Here is a 21,563-nt window from a genome sequence, read left to right as displayed (position 1 = left end):
AATAAAAAAAACAATGGAAGCAAATTAACCTCGACATTCCGTAAACTTCAATACTCCACGCCCCAGAAAACCATCACTTCCCCATGTTGACTTTGAAACGTGTTGGCGATGGATGACGTCGCACTTTCACTGTCAACCGTCGACGATACTACACCACCCTTCCAGTTTGACCAAACCCGCGTGCTACCTGTTATGCTGCTGTGTTACAATCAGTGGGCATTCCTTCTGAGGGCGGGGGATGGCGTTTTCCATCGCATCCCAATGTAAACTACTATGCCAGCGTAACTGTGTTTTGGAAGCATGTCGTATGTGTTATTCCACTTAAGTTATGTTGTCGAGGGGTGTGTCTAATTGTTTGCTTGTGCCTACAGATCTGTGGCTTTAGGCTTGACGGCACATGACTTATCACATCGGTGTTATTTTTAGTGTGCCTGCGTTTTGCAGATGACCTTAACTGGTGAGTGAATCGACTCCACTTTTTTTTTTTTAAGTTAAAAGATAAGGATGAATTATCGTTCTTTTGCCTTGACTTGTTACTCCAATGCAAGAGCTGTATCCCCCCACCCCCCAAAAATCTGCATTTATTCCCAAAAAAAAGTACAATGATAATATGTTTTAATATACTTAGAATATTGTTTTATGACAGTAGTTCAGTTCAAAAGGCGACTCTAAAAGTGATTAAAAGTTTTTTATATGAATTATATTAATCAACAGCTTGCAGCTACAGCAAGGCCAGGCAGCTTCACAGTAGACAGCACATTTCATACACAATGTAACTCAATGTGCTTCACAAAAGTAAATGTTCAACATCCATCCATCCATTTTCCGAACCGCTTGATCCTCACTAGGGTCGCGGGGGGTGCTGGAGCCTATCCCAGCCAGCTCCGGGCAGTAGGCGGGGGACACCCTGAATCAGTTGCCAGCCAATCGCAGGGCACACAGAGACGAACAACCATCCACGCCCACACTCACACCTAGGGACAATTTAGAGCGTCCAATCAGCCTGACATGCATGTTTTTGGAATGTGGGAGGAAACCGGAGCACCCGGAGAAAACCCACGCAGGCCCGGGGAGAACATGCAAACTCCACACAGGGAGGCCGGAGCTGGAATCGAACCCGGTACCTCTGCACTGTGAAGCCGACGTGCTAACCACTGGACAACCGGGCCGCCCATGTTCAACGTTTAAAAAAAAAAAAAAAAAAGTGAACCACATTGAAGAGCAAATAAAGGGAATAAAAGTAGCTTACTAAAATTATGAACAGAATGAACCGTGCAATTTTTAAGATGCTTTGAAACACCTTTAATCATAGATATGGGAAAAGAGAATGTTTTTTTTAAACCTGTATTTAAAAAGCATTTACACCTGGGGATGACTTTACTCATGTTTGCGTGCAGCATAACCGCTAAATGCTGCTTCACCATGTTTGCTTTCAAACCTGGGCTCCATCACAGACCTCAGAGTCCGACTGGATTCTATCTTCCGTGAGCATTTTATTTCACGTAATCAGGACCTATACGCATCAACAATTTATAGACCAGTAGCAGATTTTAAGAATTTGAAGATTTGGACTGCACAACAAAGCGCTGAAATTACGTGGATGGTGCGGCTTCATATTTCGCTGGACTGATGGAACTGAAATCGGTAAGTCGTTCGTCTTCACACTTGTCATCCTGCACAACGTCAGCCCTGTGTGTACGTTCCTCTTTCTTGACTCTGTTTTTGTTTTGTTACAGGTCCGGTGGTACTCTTAGTATGAGTCACTACGGCGTGGATGCACGAAACAAGACAGACATTTCTGGTAACTATGCGCTGCCTGCAACCGTCTGCCCTGTGATGTCATTCGTTTGGCTAATTATCTCAGTCTGCTCGCAGCCGGCATACCTTTGACATGAGAAAACGTCACATCTTTGAAAAGAGATGACGGTACTCCCGTTTGCATCATTTTCGGGGTGTTTCGCTGAGGTTTCTCTGTGCAGCTGTCGTGTCAGTTTCATTTGGCGTCATTCCCTCTGCTAATGTCATTAAGATCTTTATCCCACTGGAAGTCTGCGTCCATCTGGACCACTCGGAATCACATCAACAACGAGCCGCTTCTGGTTTGTTCAGTCTTCTTGTTCCTCAACCTGGATTAACGCTTACTTCAAAGAATTCCCAGGACTGCTTATTCAATTCTGTTCTGTTTGGTCTCCTGTGGTTTCAAATTTAACTACATTAGACTGTATTTGTTTTTTTAATTCGAATTATCCAAACGAAACGCCTCGAGGACAAAAAGTCTGCGGACCAGAAAACCAGACGAGACTTTTTGCTAGACATATTTAATGGCAAATGTCGCGGTCCTTGGGTCACAATAAGTGTCGTTATAAATTAAATCATAAAAAGTTTCTCTATAATGATATGAAAATTTAAAAAAGACCAAGTTTTATGATTAAAAATATAATAGATAAAGTAATTATCTGAATATGAATAAAGAGTCATGCAAAAAACAAGAACAACAACGAAAAACTGTAAAATCCACGATGTCTTATGTTACTTTGCACTGAAGCCACAGTGGCTCAATTTGTCTGCTCACCGTTCCCTCTCTGTTCATTCCTCTTCCAGCCTCCTCACCTCCTTATTTGGTCATCTGGGCTTAAGTGGGCGTATCCAAGCTGTGACGTACAAAGACTTGTGTCAGGACAGGGAAAAAAATATCAAGAGCAGCCGGTGTGAAGTGTTCAGACCTGCATTGCACTACCGGGACAGTCGGCTCCTACTCCAGCAACTCACTTCTACTGGACTCTATTTATTATTATTACATGAGAGATATGATGATGATGAATGGCGGGACCAGAAGTCTCTGCACAGTGGAGGACATCAGAAAACAACATGACCAGGTAAGTCTTTGTACCATGTGTCAAACGTTAACCTTTGTGCACCTCAACTTTTTGTGTGCTTATGTTTAGGGAATAATTGATCGCGATGATTTAAAGTGCGTTTGTTTTATTTGTATTTTATTTGTTTGCAGGCTTTGATTATCCATTTTTTATTTCATATATGTGTATATATATATATCTATATATGTATATATATACACTAAAATATGTACGTCATAATGTCAAATGATGTATCTAACTAGCCATAAAATCATGAAATTAAGCTTTATAAAAGTTGTAATTTACCAATCCGTTTATATTATGTGAACTGATGGGGAATAATTTAAAATAATGTGTATATATTTGTACATACTTTTTTTCCTTTAAATACTAAATAATACCTAGGATGGATTTTGTTGTCAATTCACACCTAAAATTAGCAATTAGATTTCAAAAAGAATTTGCAGCAAAATCTAATTTGGGCTAAAATTGCTGTGTGAACGCGACATCACGAAGCTGTCATGGTGGCACCAAATTCAGTTTGGATCCAATCCAGATTATACTCATTACAAATTGATCACAGCGAATTCATGTTCCACATTCCAACGCTTATTGTGTGTCGCTAATCTCATCCGGTTGCATTCAGTTGCGTTTATATAGGATGTATAAAGAAGGTCAAATTTAATTTGGATGTCTTCCTGTCCACATGAAATCGTATTTCCCCATCCTGAAGTTTGATTCTGAATTTAACATGGGCTTCTATTTGGGTGTATATTACATAACATGCATGGTAAGACTTTGTCGACTTTTCTTGTTGAACTGTGACTCTCCCCTGGAGGTCCTGTCACTTGTGAGTTAAGAACGAGAGCAAACAGCTCGTGAGGCCTTTACATTGGCAAACGGTGACGGCAGCACCTGTGCGTGCGGCGTCGATTTAACAAGCTTGGACGTTGCGCACACATGCCGACATGAAGAGGGCGTGCTGGGAGATGAGCGTCTGCGCGCGTCACCTCGACGGGCCTTATCGCTCCTGATGGTTTAATCATTTACCACGCGAGCTGCGCTCGGCTTTGCAAGCTTTCCAGGCGACACTTTCGCCTTATCGGCCCACGTCACATCATGTTGTAACGCATCCATTTGGATCATTGTGTGTACTTTTCACTCTCATGACTGTGACTCTGGCCCTGTACTTTTACGGAGCTGTAAAAAGTCATGGCGTGCGAAAGGGCATCAACACACATGATTAGATTTTGTGTGTTTCAGTCATGGGGAAGCGTAAAATCAGAAATGAGGAATGACAGCTACGGTATACGCATGCTATGTGAACACTTGCCGTAAAACACAATAACACACTGCGGAAAATAGCAAATGAATACCACCTGCTCGTCCATTCGTTTCCACCATTTAGGTTTTGCGCCTAATTTACTGCATGAGGTGAGATCGAATCTGTTGTCGGTTTCGTGTAAGTTCAATAAGGTCTCCAAAATGTCAGCGTGCGCAAAGTGGGGCTGTATAGCTAGACTATACCAATCCAAACTACAACCTTAGAGGGTGGGGGTTTTTCTTGGAAACGATGTTGAATATGGAGCAATGTTGCTGTGTGTTGCTAAGAGGCGAGTCTTTTCACATTACAGTGCGGAAAATAAAAAAAACTGCGCTGAACACGAGCAAAACACAAGCTTAAAGGCCTTTTCGCACTGCCCGGGTGCAAGCTTGTCCATATTTGGGAGTGGTCTATCATTATTATTACAAATAGCATTCTGAAATCACTCTGCCAGCCCTTCTCATATTGAACGTTTCTTTTGACGTCACTGCATTCCCGCTCTCCAATTGAACAGTTTTCATAAGTCAAGCGTCACGATGCGGCACGCGGCCATCTTGCGCAGCGACGCAACGCGCCCCGCGGTCTTCGAGTCCTCGAATCACATTAACAATGAATTGGTTAGTCTACGGTCTGTTGTCCGCGGTCGACACCAAAAAATAAACCAATGTATATGTATCCTGAGAGCAACAGTGTATGTCATAACTGTACATGAATAATGAATACTGTATGGCAGGTGTGTCAGTCATTTTTGTCATGGGCCACATTTTAGTTACCGTTTCCCTTGGAGGGCCATTATAACTGAAACCACATAAAAAAAAGTCAATAATAACGGTTTATTCAACTATTGTTTAAGTAACTGTAATGAGGTGTTTGGTCACAAGAAAATGCTTACAATATGTCTCTTATTGATTACATATGAGAATTTTAAATTTTGGTCGAGATTTTAGCAAGCAGCATTGAAGTTGACATGTTTGATTTGCTTTCACGGGCCACATAAAATTATGTGGCGGGCCAGATCTGGCCCGCGGGCCTTGAGTTTGACACCTGTGCTGTACAGTATGATGACCGTAAATGATAAAGAAGTGAATGAACTGCAGCAAGAATAGTCAGCAATATTATATGTAGCGGACCACCGCACACTTGTGGTTCGGCACACGCAGATTTGCATCTATACAGATTTTTATTTTAAAAAATTGTGACGACTCCATGGGTCAACAATTCTGTACTCTACTTAAAGGTATGCAGTTGGGAATCTGTCCAGTAATATCATCTTGACTGTGTGTCTTTTGCACTCTTGCACTTTGTTTTCTAACAACACTTCAATCCTGCGAGTCTTAACTTCATTCCCCGCTACATATTTTCCTACTAGATCAATAATAGCTAAGCTATTTAACTTGGGCGAGGCAAAAAAAAAATAAAAATAGCCCAAACGTGTGAGCCTCACAGGGGTGAGATTGATGCCATCTGTGCTGCAGGTAGACAAGGGGAGAGACGGGGAGAGTGATTTAGTGCGCGTCCGCACGCATGCCTGCACACAAGTAGCAGCGCTGCCATATGTGGAATGCAGCAGGTGATTTTTAGGATTTCTTTCCCCCGCGCTCACATAATTCAGCCTCGGCCTCCTCGCCATGCCAAAGCAGAGTACAAAGTGTCCCGGTAGCCTTTTAAAGCCTCCAGACAGCCAGCCACCATCTTTTGTGCCCTTTGTTGGTGTGCGCGCAAACCCGGGCTCACGTTTCAGCCCTTTTCTGGAGTCAGCATTTACACTTTGTGTATTTATGCGTGTGTCGTTTTTCCGTGCGGGTTTGTTCCATTGCTCCTTTTGTCCAGTGGAGGCTGTATAATGTTACAGCTGCTGGCGTTGATGTCCATGTGTAAATAGCTCAAGCTCTCAGCTTGTGTAATACCTTCCCAACAATTGTGCCACTGTTTCCCTCGCTCCTCCCTGACCGAACCCCTCCCTGCATCCACTACAGCCGCCCAAATGGCCCATCAGAGCGCTCAGATGTAAAGTGAGCAGGCCGTGTCAAACAAAAGAGGGAATTTTTAGACTTCTGTTTTTCATACTGTAGGCTCACCTCGCACGCTATTTGTTATTTCAACTGCTGCTGTATTGTTTTTGCTCTGTATTTGTTGACCAGACCAGTTTTTTCCCCCGCCAAGCACGAGAGTGCTTTGGAATTATTTTTGGAGCCACTCTGGATAAGAAAGAGGGTAGAGGGTTTTTTCGTTTAGTACCCCCATTATGACAAACATTAAAGTACAGTAGCATAGGAGGCCTAAAAACACAACATTTTATCCTGCAAAAGTATGGCTAGCACTGCGCTAGCTAGAGGAAAACTTGCTCAAATTTGCCCTGGACCTGGATTTGCGCTCTCGTTCAATGTCCCAAGTGTTACACCCACCATTTCCTCGGAATAATACATGAAATTTCAGAACACAAAATTGAAACCAGCTTCAGCTCTTAAACTCACCCAAATCCAATTGTATGCTGGGAATAATTCCCCAACATCTGCGCAAAAAAAAAAAAAAGTTATCTGGCCAACATGACCTTTTTGCTTTTGGGCTTGTCATCACTCAGGTGCTATGTAAGGCCACACACCAAAAGATTGCAATTCATCTAACCATTTTCAAGAGCGCTTGGCCTCATAGGGGTGTCGGGCGAGCTATCCCAGCTCACTTCTCGACCTTGACTGATCGCAGGGCATTTAGTGACGCACGGCCAGCCGCGCTCACATTCCCACCTGTGAACGATTTCAACCCGTCAATAAACGTGCATGTTTTTTGGAATGTGGAAGGAAGTCGGTCTATTGTTTTGGGAATTGTTTTGTCTTTTGTCTGTAAACGTTTGAGAAATGCTGCCACATACCGCAAACGTGGGACGGGTGAGGTCGCCATGGGAACAACAGCAGGAGTATAAAAAAATACCTCGACATGATGAGACCCTGTACATTTAGGTGTCAGCTTTTGACATCGTCGTGCTTGAAAGTTACCGATTCCTCTGGCACGTAACTCAAATTGACATGAGCTCTGCTCCTTTGAACTGAAAATGTAAAAAAATAAAATAAAAATCACACACCATGAGATTGTTCCGTCAGCCGGCCAAACAGTGAGCTTGACGGCGTGCATGCTTCACGTAACAATAGTGGAACGCACATGGAGACAAAGACGGCAAATGTCGAACGAGAGGAACAGTGGGAACCACCACGCCGAGTCACACCCACGGCAATCTTCACCCATAACACACATCAAAGGCCACGCCTGTTGACCGTAACACGCCTCGGTACACATTCACTTTTTTTTTTTTTTTTGTAATACTTCACTCATTGATTTGATATAAATTAACTTATGTAATTGATATTGAGTGTGCGCGTTAGCAGCAGAATTTTTGGCTTTGCATGTTGTGTGTCTCTTGTTTGGCTTGGAGTCAAGACACCACAAGACGACTTGTTTGGAATGTGTTATGTAATGTCGCTGACCTCCTCCCATGCATCTGCAGCCCACACACACACACACACACACAAGGAGCATTAATTAGGGCTGGGGGGGGGGGTTCCCTGCACTGGTACACACACACACACACACACACACCCTTTCACTTCCTGGCAGAGGCTTTTCCTGCGAAAGGGACTTCCCTACAGAGAACTGAAAGAAAAGTAGTTTGTGTTATGTTGCATTGTGTGCATTAGAGATGAAGCCACTTTTGTGGCTATGGCGAGGCCAGGTTGCCACGGAAACCGTCTGCCGTCGCCTGGCATGGAATCTTTCCGTCCGCATTCCCAGAAACCCGCCTCCATTCTTATGACGTCCATCGCGCAATTTGCAATTCAAAGCAAATCGTGTGTGTCTGCGCAGGCTTGGATACTTTTACTTCCTCTTCTGACGTTTGCAACCCCACCCTTTCCTCGCTAAGCCCCTCCCACCCTTGACTTGTGCATTTAATGACTCAAATTCTCCTATTTTTTTGTGGGTTTTTTTTTTTTTAGGAAATAGTGGCCAACCGGACTCCCCATCATATAACGGTCTCTTTGTGGTTTTCTCCTGTTGCTTTTTCCAGGAGGGGTGCAGGCGGCTGCGCCTCACACTGCACGACCACAACCAAACGGTTCGCAGCTCAGGGCAGCAGCAGCAGGAGCAGCAGCAGCACAGAGATAAGGTAAGCCTTTTAGATGGCTTCTTACTTATTTAAAATACAATTTTTCTATATTTGTCAGCTCACAAAGATATGTTTTCATAGGTACTGTATGTTATTGTGGAGTTTTTTTGATGACTCAACCCAAGAGTGTCTTGATTCTGACTCAATATTTTTCCAAGGATGATCTCTTTCAATTTCGGTTGTGTTCCACACAGTGACAGCATGTTTAATTTAAATGTATTATTATTATTTTAATTTTCAAAAGGTGTATTATGGTACTTGCATATTTGTATCCTCATTTATTCTTTTCCTTATTTATTTGAATTAATATTTATGATATAGTATAACTGTAACTTTTATTTTGATCATAATTTTCCTTTTTTTCCATACTTTTTACATTAGTTTATTGAAATTATTTTATCTATTATGTATTGTATATTTTAATCATATTCACATATATTTTTGAGTCATTTTATCTTGTTTTGCTTGTTTGTTTACATCTATTTATGCCAATTTTGTTTTATTGTTTTACATTTTAACTTTTACAATTTATTCACCTCACACCATTTGTTTTTTGGTTGGGGGCGCTGTGCTCTTTTTTTTTTTTTACATTTTATTTTCAGGTCTATTTTGTATTGTGCATTTTGTTTTTTATCATTCGTTGTTGTTTCATCATCAGAGTGTAATGATCCATATTGCAGATTCGGAAGCGTTTTAAATATTTCAATACAGCATTGAAAATCCCATTTTCTGACATTAATAACATAGTTTGGTTGAGCTACATTCCTAAATTGTCCTTGGGTGTGCGGATGTATTCGAAATGAAACGACTTACACGTTTCTATGACGGGGCAAGTGTTTGTTTGTGTGCGTATCTAAAGAGAGACATCTGCTTCCCATCAAGGGAGGTTCCCATATGTTCAGTCCTCTGGACTTCTTAAGAAAATGGTCGTTCAGCCAAGATGAGTGCCGAAGTTGTGCCAGATTGTTGCATAACCTCTACGCGCCGCTTCCGCCGTGTGCCCCTCCCTACCTCGTGGTGTTTCCAAGGAGAACATGAGGAGATTTGCATTGCCCATGACTCAATTGTGTTTCCCATTTCAGAGTTTAGTTTTCCTCCAAATGTTGTTTTGCAATATCCGTCCCAAACGAATTGCGGCCCTTCCCGGGTGATCTCATCAGTGTTGAATTCGTTCCCATCTGTGAATATTTCAAATCACACCTATCTTGCTCATGCGATTTTTTAAATGGTTCGTCATCTTTTCTCCAGCCTGTCGGACGTGCGTTTGCGCTGGTGCAGCCCCCCGAGAGGAGGACGCTTCTGCCACCCGAACCCGTCAAATCTACGGAGGAGCAAGTGGAAGTCATCAAGGTGGGTGGGACATCACTGCCAAAGAAAAGTTGAAAACAAACCTTTTAAATCACGTTCAAGTATGAAAGGGCGGCAGTTCAAATCCGACTTCTGACGTCGGTTTTCGTATCTAATTACCCTGACCGGATGACTTTTAGTCTGTCTGTATTCTATCAATGAAAGTACAACCCAACCCAAACCCTTAGAAGGAACCAGTCAACAAACAACTGAATACGTGAGATAGACCCTTGAGTTGGTCATGATGGCCGAGCCGTCGCTAAGGCGCTGCATTCGGGTCGCGGTGGAGGCGTGGGTTTCGGATCCCACTTCTGACATCAGTTTTTTAATCTAGCTACCTTAACTGGATGAATCAAGTGTCTGTCTGCTTAGCTACATGTTTTATATTCATCAAAGTATCAACCAAGAAATGAACCAATGAGAGAAAGAAGCAACTAACCCCCGCCGTAAAAAATAAAAACCATAACATCGGCTGCGTTTGTTGTAGGTGTACCTCGAGGCCCGCAGAGAAGAGACTCAGAAACAGAATCAGAGCCTGAAGATGCTGTCAGATGAAGTTTCACAGATCCAAGAGGTCAGTCTCCTCAACGCCGAGTGACCACTCATCATCCATCTTCACCATACCTTTTGTCACCTGCCCGTGGTGGCGTTTACGCTTCCTGTTTGAAATGTTATGTCATGGCGCCCGCTCTCGTTTACACACCAAAACAAACAAGACGCAAGGTTTCACACAACCTGTTTGCATTCCACACAGGTGCGATATTGCCTGAAGACACTGAGGGAGCAGATGGCGTCGAAAAATAAAGTAGGCAGCGCCGGCCCACCAGATTTTACAGTTAATGCAGAGTAGCGCTTAACCGTCATCCTTTCTGTGTCCAGATTCACACCAACGGTTGGAAGGTCTCATCTCCCTTCAAGAAAATGACCTCTTCTAGCCAGAAAGGCGAAACCAAAAGTGTCGAGCGGGTGAGTTTTCTTTTGTTCTGTTCTCCAGTCAGTAGTAAAAGGATCTCCGGACATGTAAACCGGGAAGGTGAGGAAATGAGGTTATGGTGTGTGACAGTCAGACACACCGAAACGGAACTGTAATTAAATAGTAGAGGGGATTAAAACGAGGGTAAATATACACAGAGCACCTCAGGGGATGAGCTGTGAGCAGACATTGTCCTTCCTTGAGTTTCTTTTCAGGTCCTACCTATTGTCCCAGCATTCCATAGATGCTTTGTCCCAGTCTAATGGTTTCCATCTTCATCATTTAAGCCCTGTTAGCTCTCATTATTTGTCGACCGATTATGCCATTAGCGTTTCAGTGAGTCACAGCGAACTGGTCGCGATTTTAATGACGCACCGCAATAACAACACGCCTGGTTTCTCCCGGGCCGAACCCGTGCCGTACACCCCCCCCCCCCCATTCCTCTCGGGGGGCGGGATTTCACATGACATCATTGCAAAAGCATTCATGTCTGTCATTGTCTGTCGATCAGGAGGCGGACGACGAGGCGGAGAGGGCCAAGCTGAGAGAAGTGAGCAAGCGTCTGTATGCTCAGCTCCAAGACGCTGAGAAAAAGCACCAGGAGGAGAAGGAAAGACTGCAGGTGACTTGGCACATCTACGGACAAACCATGTCGTGCACCGTTTCCCGACCTTTATTGAGCCAAGACCGTATAAGACAGACATATGGATGCAGTACATGTACATGGACGAGCAAAATTCCTCAGTAAGTCGCAGTAATACTAGTCAGTCATATATTTACTCAGTGTGAAGGGCCTTTTTAGTTGAACACAATGCCCGCTTAGTGGAAGGATTGGAATGGATTACAAGCGATACATCATCGTTTTCTGACCAATAAAGTGGAACATCTGTTGATCTCTCATGACATTCAACATGGGGCAACAATAGCTGGGAATCACCGATCTCGTAGAAACACGACACAAACGTGCGGGAATGCATTGTCCCGTTTGGCCTTGCCCGAAAGAAAATTCTTGAAGACCCGTTGGCACTGTACATTTGGGTTTAACCCTTTCAGGGACAGCAATTACTACAGTGGACAGCTTCTCATGTTATCAGTTTACAGGGTGCATGAAAGGGTTCAAATGTGTTCATCGCAAAAATGCAACAATAACCCAACTTAAGAATTCAACTACCATAAAATCCGGACTATAGAGCGCACCTGATTATAAGCCTCACCCACTACATTTTGAAAGGAAAAAAAACATTTTGTACATACATAAGCCGCACCTGTCTATAAGCCGCAGGTGCCCACATTGTAACATGAGATATTTACAAAGAAAGACGGTACACAGGCGGCCGTTAGAAATCTCTTTATTAAATAAGCCGCAGAGTTGAAAGCGTGTGACAAACGTCGCGGCAGATAGTCCGGAAATGACGGTATTTGCATTTTTTTCTGTGTGGAAGGTACCTTTGGTTATGGTGGGGAGGAGTTAAGTTTAGCCTGGGTTGCTAGGAAGCATAACGGAGAGTCTGTGCCACATGAGGACGTACACAAGGACTTCACTATTTTTCCTCCAAAATCTAATCATTTGTGAGACATTTATTTTGAAGGGTAATGTACGGTGAGTTTGAAATATTAAGCTCAGGAAGTTTACAGTTTAAACTACGGAGTTGTTACAGTGTCGGAAATAGTTTTTTTGTTATTTTTAGTGTCGGTTGGCTCACTCTTCGGGGCAGCGCTCGGTCATTATTCTCCGCAAATAGCTGGCCGATACCGTCGTGTAAACCAACCTCACTACACCAAATTGAATCATGCGCCATTTTCCATGAGGCTAAAATCCCACTGCGGGCCATCCGGTACAGGCTGAAGGCAGCATGCTGAAGGAGCGTCTGAGCGAGCAGGAAGACAAGATGAAGAGCACGAAGGAAGACGCCGAGAAGAAGGACCAGCGCATCGACGAGCTCCAGAGGTTACTGGGCGGCATGGAGAAGGAGAGCGCCGCCTTGAGGGAGACCATCCGCGAGCGGGAGGATGAACTCCTTGAGCTACGGCGCTTCAGAGAGGAGGGCCCCAAAGGAGACCAGAGGTTGGAACTTTTTTGGGGGCCCGGGGCACTTGCACGAACGGTCTCGTGGCCTCTCTGGAATCTTAGAACATATGAAATCGGGACTTTTGGATGACTATTAGTCTTTGGGTGTTGGGAACATATTCTGGGGTGGTTCAAGGGTCATTTGTTGGGGTGGAAAGAAGACCCTGCTTCGAGGTTAGTACTTTGAAGGGGTCCAGGAACTTTTGTGGGTGGGTACGGAGGTAAATCTGGTGCAAAGGTAACTTGTGCTGTAACTGTAGAAAGCAAATTTGCAGTAGGAGCAAAAATCACCTGTGCCGCCTCACTCACCTTCAGTTTCGTGTGCGGTGCTGTTCAGGGCAGAGCAGTTGGAGAAGGAGGTTGCCATTCTCAAGGAGAAGATCCACCATCTGGACGACATGCTGAAATGCCAGCAGAGGAAAGTCAGACACATGATCGAACAGGTGGGACGAGACGCACGTGGCAACACCCGAGGGGGGAAGGAAGACATCGTTCGTATTCGCAACAGGGTTTGATCCCCTCGTTTGCTCGCTTTCAGCTTCAGAACTCTCGCATGGTGATCCAGGAGCGCGACCGCGTCATCAAAGAGCTGGAGGAGAAAGTGGCTTTGCTGGAAGCTGAGGTAAGAAGGCCTTTAATTCTTCTGCTCAGAGAGAGAAAAAAAAAAAGCAAAAATGTGATAAATGTGAGATGATGAAGCTCAATTCGCCTTTCTGCCAAGTGAGGCGATACGCCAAAGACAAAATGGATCTACTGGCCGTTTTGAGGAAGCTGGCTTTAACTTATCTCGTTATTTGACCTCGTCTGGTGCAGAATCGAGAGATGCGCGATCAGATGGACCACTTCCTGGGAGGACAGAAGAGCAGTTCTTACCTTTCATCGGAGCGGAACCCAAAGATTGTATACAGGTAACGGCCATTTTGTCACATCAAACCTATTTTAAACTCAAGAAAATATTTTCAAAATTCTTAAATGTCATGCAAGTGTTAAAAAAAAAAAGTTAACCAGCACTCTTATTTACTATAATAATCTTTTTTTTAACTTAAAAAAATCAATCAATTCTGTATTGTTTCAACATGTCACTCAAAATATTGTCAACTCCGCAATTAATTGGTTTTACAAAAAAAAACAACCGATTATTAAATGACATACACATTTTTTAAAAAGTATTGGCTCTCACCTCGGTACACTTTTTAAAATGTATCTTCGTCCTGTTCTTACCTTGGCAGCAAACCGTTCAAGCTGTCCACCTCCTCCAACAAGCCGCTTCCGTTCATAAAGGTCATTGAGATCAAGTCTTGAGTCTCTTGAGAAGCACCAAAGGTGTTTTTTTTTTTTTTGTTTGTGGACTGAAACCAAACAGCAGCTCCGACGGACCACCTTGCGTTCACGTGGCAAGATCCGAGCTGAGCTTTCACTACTATTTGCCCTCATGAAGTACGCACTGCACTCTCTGTCCTGTACAGTACTTTTAAATGTTTAACACATGTTCCGTAATACACATGCGCAAAGTGCTGCAGGCTTTTAAGTAGGCAATTAAGTTTGTTTAAATAACAGTCATGTGTAGCGTCAATGTTACAGTCACTGCAATCTTCTGTCTACTTGTGTAGTATGAAGCTTGACCATAAAGGATATTTTATACTGTTGTCGGAATTTACAATAACATAGTTTTAACGTAAGCACTTAATGAAACCGTGCAGAAATCGAAGCTGACAAAACTGCATCATAGAAGTGTCTTTTTTTTTCACCTTTAAAGCATTTCAGTTTGCTGTCATGATGTAAATGTGTTCTCATGAATGTTCTTTCAATTTTTAATTTACTAAAAGCTGTCTACTTTATTTATTTATATTATTAAAAGCTTTCAACTAATTAAAGGTCTTGCTGTTTGGTTTTCCAGAAGGGCATGCCATCAATCTTAAGTGGCATGCTTTTTTTTTTTTTTGAAACAGTTTAAAATAGTTATTTGGGTGGCCTGATAAAATATTTGTGGCATTCTCTCGTCACAATAACTTACGGATAAATAATTATACAGATAGATCTTGCAAATACAGTACTAAAACGTTTTTAAAATCAATGTTAGTGATTTAAAAAAAAAAAAAAAGACGGACGTCCATGTCATATATAAAGCTTGTAGGCGCCCTCTGCTGGCCCTTCTGTGCACTACAGTCAAGAACTGATAGAAGAAAAGTTCGACCACCAAAAACTATTGAGGTCACAGTTTCATTTAGAAAATTACAGAGAAATTACAATCTTAGCATTCAGACTTTACAGTAGCTTTCTGGGATAAACCCCAATAACAGATGTCCGAAAATCGCGTTACATTCAGAAAGAACTGATGCGCTGCAAATAAATACAATTGCATTGAAATCATGTAATTCAGTAAATCATGTTAAGGCTTGAAAAAATAAAATATAGAAATTGAAAAATAAGTGCATGCATTTCACTAAATGTGATTAGCTCTCATGCGATCATTAAAGTGGTCATATAGGAAAAGTGTTTTTTTGTTGTTTTTCCACATCGGTGCAATAAATACTGATTGTCTTATCATTCCCACATACCATCATGGTTTCAGTTTTGGTCAAGTCAACTCCATGAGTACATCACATAGACCTGATGCTTGCAAGTATCAAGCAAAAACTGCGAGTGAGAGGGTGTATTGTATGGAGGAGGATTAGGGCCAATGAAAGCAAAACGAAAAAAAAAATGGCCTGATTTAAGTTGTAAACTTGTGAAAATTAAGGTGCCCCCCCCGAAAAAAAAAAGTAGATATTTTGGGGATACAGTTCGATATTATCCAGGGGAAAAAGCTCACGATTAACATCGTCATGCTGTATTACGAAAATAAAGTTGTTCGTACCAAAACAGCCAAAGTACAGAGTATTTTATAGATTTATTTTTAGAATTGTATATTTTTTTTCAACTCAAAATTCTCATGAGTACAACTTAAATCTCTTTGTCTATTCTTTTTGTTTCCAGTCTGCCTAATACTCCTCCACGACAATACATATTGATATTTAAAAATAGCATTTTGAGCGCCGTACATATGCATGCATAGGGTTTTTATCATGTTGCTTCAGAGGAAAAAAACCCGCTCCCCTCCCCAAAAAATAATCATTTATCAAGAAATGTTTACTTGATCCCTGATTTAATTTTTTTGAATTCTGACGAGTGTGATCTACACTAAGACATAATCTCTCTACTCTCTATGAAGCAGCAAACTGCCCACGCGACGAGACGAGAACAAATAAGACATTTGCAAAAACATTCACTTTTACTTTGGAAAAAATGAGCAAGATTTTTGCCAATTTTCTACCAATAACAAACCAGTAACTGAATCATAATCAATTGATGTTTGCGCATTTTCTGTACTGTCAACTTGAAATCATGTCCTGTCCTGGGAAAAAGGGACAGAAATTCAACAATGTTGTTTTTTTCCCGTTTTTAATCTGATCCATCGGTGAATTGAAAAAAGTATACAGACGAATTAATTATTATTATAAAAGTTAGTTGCTGCCTCATTTGCAAAAATTAAGTCTCCTTTGAAAGATCACACCTTATTTTTATTGATTAAAAATGCAATTTTGAATTTGTTTTTGACACCTAACAAAGTTATTAATGGAACGTAATGACTTTTTTTTTCTCTTGAAAAATATGAATTCTTTTGGCATTTAAGGGCACACTTTAGTTACAATTAATCATCAGGATGACAAAGGAAAAAGCTTTCCCCTGAAACGAGTCCCTAAACCAAAAAAGTTTGAGAAACCTGCTACAGAAAACGGACAGCTGTTGTAACAAAAAAATCCTCTAGGTGGCGCCAACCTTTGCTTCCATTCATTCTTACAATGTGCTGTCGAGTGTGTTGTACTTGTCCTTAAAGTTCTTGAGCTCCAGCAAATTCCTGGTCCTCTTGATGCGCTGCTGTGCCGCCGACGTGAGGTGGGCCCGCGACGATGGGGAGGAGCTTACGGGCTCAGCGGGTGGGGTCAAATCCTTCGCGGCAATCTGGTGCCGCTGGCTTGCCGTGCTGCTGCTATTGCTACCGCTTCTGCTCTGGCTCTTGACACTGAAACCACAAGCGGGAGAAAGCGATCACTCCGGGCTCATAATTAAAATTCCGCTCTAGGATTAGCGTTGGTGTTTACTCACACACTGGCCAGTTCAGTGAGAGCCTCCTGGTATTTACTGAGTTCTGCTTCACCAAAAGCCTGCGGATATTGTTCATGTGGCATATTAAAACGACTGCGAGAATGCTGAATGAGTGAACAAGCTGGCAAAATGTTTGTCTGTTGGGTGTGCCTGCATTTGCCGATGAAACTCAAAGCAGTATACATATTTTAAGAGAAGAAATTAGTACACACTTGATGTTTTAAAAGTAAGTTGAGATGTTTCGGTTCATTGTGTGAGTACGATGAATCCTGCTGCTCCATCGCTCGTTCTAAAGTAAGAAGCGCTGCTATTTTGCGGAACTTTTTTTGTCGAGCTGACTGACATCCAGTTTTGTCCTTGATGTTGTGATAATTCTACTTTTGGCCACTGGGTGGCAGCACACGATTGTTTAACACAGTTGCTCTTTTTGCTCTCTCTCAATATATGAAATGTTTTTGAAGTTTGTATTATTTTGGATTGTACTTCAAGTGACATAAAAGCTATAAAAAATATGCCAAGGGAGTATTCAAATTGCTATTTCTGGTTATTTCTATATCGCGGAGTTCACTTACTCATTGCGGGGGTGGTTTGGAACGTAACCCTAGTGATTGGAGACGAGTGCCTCACTTCATGCATATTAGGAGAAAGACAAAGAGTCTGACCTTGTCCCCATGGCGTGCTTTATTGTAGCCATCCAGCACCGTGTCAATCAGACCCTTCTGGCCGTCCCGGAAGAGGCAGTGTGAATTTTTTAGCTGCAGAAGCCAATTTCTGAAACGTTTTCCCGTCACAGCAGTGGAGGAGCCGCCCAGCTCCCAAAAAGGGAAATCTGGACAGAAAAAAAAGGTTTGCCATCCATTTAAACAAATTTAAATAGTCATCTGCCATGACATTTTTGTTTTCTTTACAGTATTTGTCTGTCCTTTTCAGAAAGAACATGAGGAAGCAGAACCTTGTTTACACAGCCATTGCGGGTTCACATATTCATTTTATAAAACATTTTTCACTAATCCGCTTATCCTCACAAGGGTCACGGACGTGCTTTGGAGCCTATCCCAGCTGTCTTTGGGCACCCAAACACCCAGAACTGGTTGTTTGGAAAAAAAACTATTTAGTGACCTGTCTCTCTGATGGCGTCCAATGCTCTCATCCTGTACTGGTACTCACAGGTAGCTGCAACACACACACACACACACACACACACACTTATTTCAAAGAATAGAGCTATGTGTGTGTAAGACTGGATTGATAATGCCAGTCCAAAAGCAAAATTCCAATTTTAATGGGCAAAAACTGATTTTCATCCAGTGTCTATCTCCATGCATACTGCAAGTGACACATACAGTATACCAAATGTCGATGTTCATATTCACAAAACACGAGAAGCAACACGAACACGCAGAAACCCAAAGTGTAATCTTTAAAAAAAAAAAAAAAAAAAAAGATATTTGGACTATATTGAAACTCTATACATTTCTAATGTAGCATATTTATCACATAGTGTAAATCCAGCTTGAATGTGTAGTTCGTGATGAACAAACCTGATTTTAGCCGCCCATCCTCTGGAGACAGCAGACGAGGCTCAAAGTGGATTTTCTGAACTTGGCACAGTTTGGCTTCGATTTCTTGCCTTAGCTCCTTCAACAAAAACACAATGGAGCAGCAGTACCAAGACGGTCACTATGTATTACTGTACTTCAGAAGGGCATGTTACCTTTGGAGCATTGTGACCAATGGGAACGTGGGGTCCCCGCCGAGATTTCATGGCCAGTCGCATAATTTGCCTTTTCACAAAGATGAACAGCAATACAAAGACCTAAAAGAAAAAGACAAGAATAACACAATGGCTTCATCCATAGAAGGCTTAATATTGCACCCATCAATCGCCACAACAGAAACATGCCACCACTAGATTCTGATGATTACAACATTCACAGTTACAATAATGAGTGTTGTTTTGTATTTTTAGTCCTGGAAATACAGGAAACAAGTTCTGGTGCATCATACCAAAAAGTGACATTAGCAGCTGTGGAGACTGTTACTGGACAATCATGACTCAGCTATTATTAAGCGAGGGCTGAATAAATGTCGTTGTACTGAGCCCGACTTACCAGACTACCAAAGGCCATGACGAGCACGACGTTGACGCTCGACAGAGGAGAATCGCTTCGCATTTTACACTTAGACTTTTACTTTCACTCCTCCCCAAAAAACAAAAAAAAAAAAAAACAAGCGCGACAACAGTTGCAAGGGTGCGTACGCGTCTGCTTACGAGTCGTCTTTCGAGCGCGAAGTGCGGCGCTACCGTGCAGCAAAACGACACTTTAAAATGCACTTTTAAAAAGTTACGGCTCGGAGAAATGTAAACGTTGCTTTTGAAAAGTTACATGTCGTCGTCGAGTTTGTTGACTTCCGGGTTGGTCACGTGATGTCAGTGATGTTTAGTGACGGCTTCTTTCCTGCTGGTTGGGAAGTTAACGTAATTTAACATAAGAAATTCGGACAACAGCGCCATTAACAACACAATTTAAAACAAGAAAGTGCTATTATACATGTCCATGTCACCCTATTGTATTTGTGTTTTACCAAACCCTTTACTGTAAGGCAGGTCCAAGTGTTATACCTGTCAACCATTTTCCCATACAACAATGGCGCTTTTCTTCCATTGTGTGCTCATCCGTGGAAGGCCATCGAAAAGCTGAATGTGGGCAACATTTGCATCAATCCCTTGGGGACACTGAGTGCTTTCTTGTGTCAAGAACAAGGGTGGGTGTCAGTGTTGGAGTCAAACTGAGAGACTTTGTGTATAAGACCTCAAATGCCTCTTGGCCATTGATTGATTTCAGGGTCTTGGGACATGGCCTGCAATGAGCTCAATGCTGCCTGACTTTTGACACTCGTCAGTCATTCTAGAAAGGTGACATGAAAACCAGTCTGTCTGTGCCAGGCTGCCCATGCAAAGAATAATATGTCGACCATCCAAGAAACAGCGTAAGTGGAACTGCATTTCTCATGTCTCGACACATTTACGTTTTCATTTAATTGAGTTGAAGGATTTATTGTATTGGGAAATGTTTCCCATCTGTGTTTTTTTTTCCGACAAATATTTACCGGAACTATGACTTTACTCCTGCATCACCGTCGTCATACGGCCATTTTGACTTGCATACGTAGCCGCTGTAAGAACGGAACTACATCGTAAAACACCGACCTGTAATCAATAATCTGATGCCGACACCTATCGCAGAATATGACACCAAATTTAGGTTGGATCCTTGCAATTCTGACTCAGTCATAATTGCTGGCCTCAGGTCACTTTGGCATTCGCGTTGTGCTTGGCATTCGTGTCTTGCCACGGTGTTATGCTACGACGTTACGAACGGTGTGCAGTTTATTACCTAAATGCGTGTTTCATTCAAAACATTTACTGTAACTATGGCTTAATTTCTGTGTTCGCGTAAGGTTAGTGACGATGGCGCGTTCTAATTTCGGTACAAATTTGGGATGCATTGCTGCCGTAAGAACAAGCTCACTCACCCAGTTTAAGATTTACATGTAACAAAAAAAAAACACGTCAACATCCTCTGTAAGCCTTTCTAGCCACAGTACCATTAGAAGCTTCTAGTAGAAACTGAAATGACAACCATGTGGTCCCAAAACCTCAACCAAACTATCCTGCATTTTTGACTGGCACCAATGTTCAATTTGGGAAGACAGTATACCTGGTGCCATGTCTTTGACGCCTGCATCCTAACACTCATTTGTGTCACAAAAATGACACTTAAACTTAGTTCAAAGGAGCCACGTGAGCACTCATGAGTGGCGCTGTCAACAGAGGAGCGATGGACAGCTACGAGCGCTCAGTGACGTGAGCGTTAAATATAACTATCGCTCCATTCCAAATTACTGGGAAGTGGGGGAAAAAAAATCCAGTTCCGACCTCAAAGTTTTCTAGTTAGAAATAAACTAAAAACCCGCTGACGACTTCGACAAACATGTCACACGCTGACAACAACTTCATGTTTTTGTTTGGCAGCCTCCTATGCTTTTTTGGCATAGATTTGTTCAACTGACTTCATGCAGTGCGACTGCAGCAACTTTACAGCACTGATTTGTAGTTCTATTTCATAAAACCAATAAATGCAGATGAATATGTATTTTTAGATTCTATTTTACTGCCATTGTAGATGTCCTATTTCTTTATCGTGGTGAAGTCACGGCACATAGATTTTTCACCAACTCCCCTAGTAGAAACTTCCATTGCAGGTTTCCAAGTAGGAGATCGGAAATGTCCAAAATAACCTTCCTGTTTATACATTTAAAAAAATATATGGTTGAAGTGAAAGTGCACTAGACTTTGCGTGCTTCTTGGTGATAGAAGACAAATCATCATCAAACGCATTAAAGTTACCGGTACTTGATACAAAAACAACGTGCCATCGGTTAAGGGAAGTTGAGCGACATCCACACATACCGCTCTTTGGCAACTCCGTAATACGTCAGTGGCATTGAAACAGGAGTTTAAAGAGATTATCCTGCTAACGTTTCAAAAGAAGAATTCATGGCGTAATTGATTGTCGGTTTTACCAATTGTCTATCACGGAAATTCCTATTCTGTCACTATAATGACTATTGTCACCAGAGATGTCATTTAGTGGTATGCAAAAGTGTTGAATAGGCCTATAAAAGGCTTA

The 21,563-nt window shown here is 42.2% G+C and overlaps 2 protein-coding genes across 3 annotated transcripts; one reads left to right on the top strand and one right to left on the bottom strand.

The window, feature by feature from the left end:
• Window positions 1–1,724: 1,724 nt before the first annotated feature.
• Window positions 1,725–14,597, top strand: tuft1a (tuftelin 1a). The gene is made up of 13 exons (XM_086112712.1): window positions 1,725–2,099; window positions 2,602–2,876; window positions 8,237–8,335; window positions 9,584–9,685; window positions 10,170–10,256; window positions 10,437–10,487; window positions 10,562–10,648; window positions 11,167–11,277; window positions 12,497–12,720; window positions 13,061–13,166; window positions 13,262–13,345; window positions 13,537–13,631; window positions 13,953–14,597. Exons 2-13 carry the CDS (start codon window positions 2,799–2,801, stop codon window positions 14,023–14,025), a joined length of 1,197 nt encoding a protein of 398 aa, XP_085968838.1. The 5' UTR covers window positions 1,725–2,099; window positions 2,602–2,798; the 3' UTR covers window positions 14,026–14,597.
• Window positions 14,598–14,906: 309 nt separating this feature from the next.
• Window positions 14,907–19,293, bottom strand: ltap1 (lipid transport auxiliary protein 1). Of its 2 annotated transcripts, none has more exons than XM_086112714.1 (7): window positions 18,981–19,293; window positions 18,584–18,685; window positions 18,411–18,507; window positions 17,989–18,042; window positions 17,532–17,698; window positions 16,870–16,928; window positions 14,907–16,786 (listed from the first exon to the last, which is right to left on the bottom strand). In XM_086112714.1, the coding sequence occupies exons 1-7, from the start codon at window positions 19,041–19,043 to the stop codon at window positions 16,561–16,563; spliced, it is 768 nt and encodes a 255-aa protein (XP_085968840.1). In that variant the 5' UTR covers window positions 19,044–19,293; the 3' UTR covers window positions 14,907–16,560. The 2 variants fall into 2 exon arrangements, with proteins under 2 accessions (XP_085968840.1, XP_085968841.1); XM_086112715.1 differs by having other exon boundaries at window positions 18,411–18,504.
• Window positions 19,294–21,563: the final 2,270 nt, after the last annotated feature.

This window comes from Hippocampus guttulatus, chromosome 6 (genome assembly GCF_054856545.1).
Source record: "Hippocampus guttulatus isolate MCC_2025c chromosome 6, RoL_Hgut_1.0, whole genome shotgun sequence".
Taxonomy (NCBI): domain Eukaryota; kingdom Metazoa; phylum Chordata; class Actinopteri; order Syngnathiformes; family Syngnathidae; genus Hippocampus; species Hippocampus guttulatus.
The sequence above is the reverse complement of the archived record's forward strand: the minus strand, read 5'-3'. Positions and strand labels throughout refer to the sequence as shown.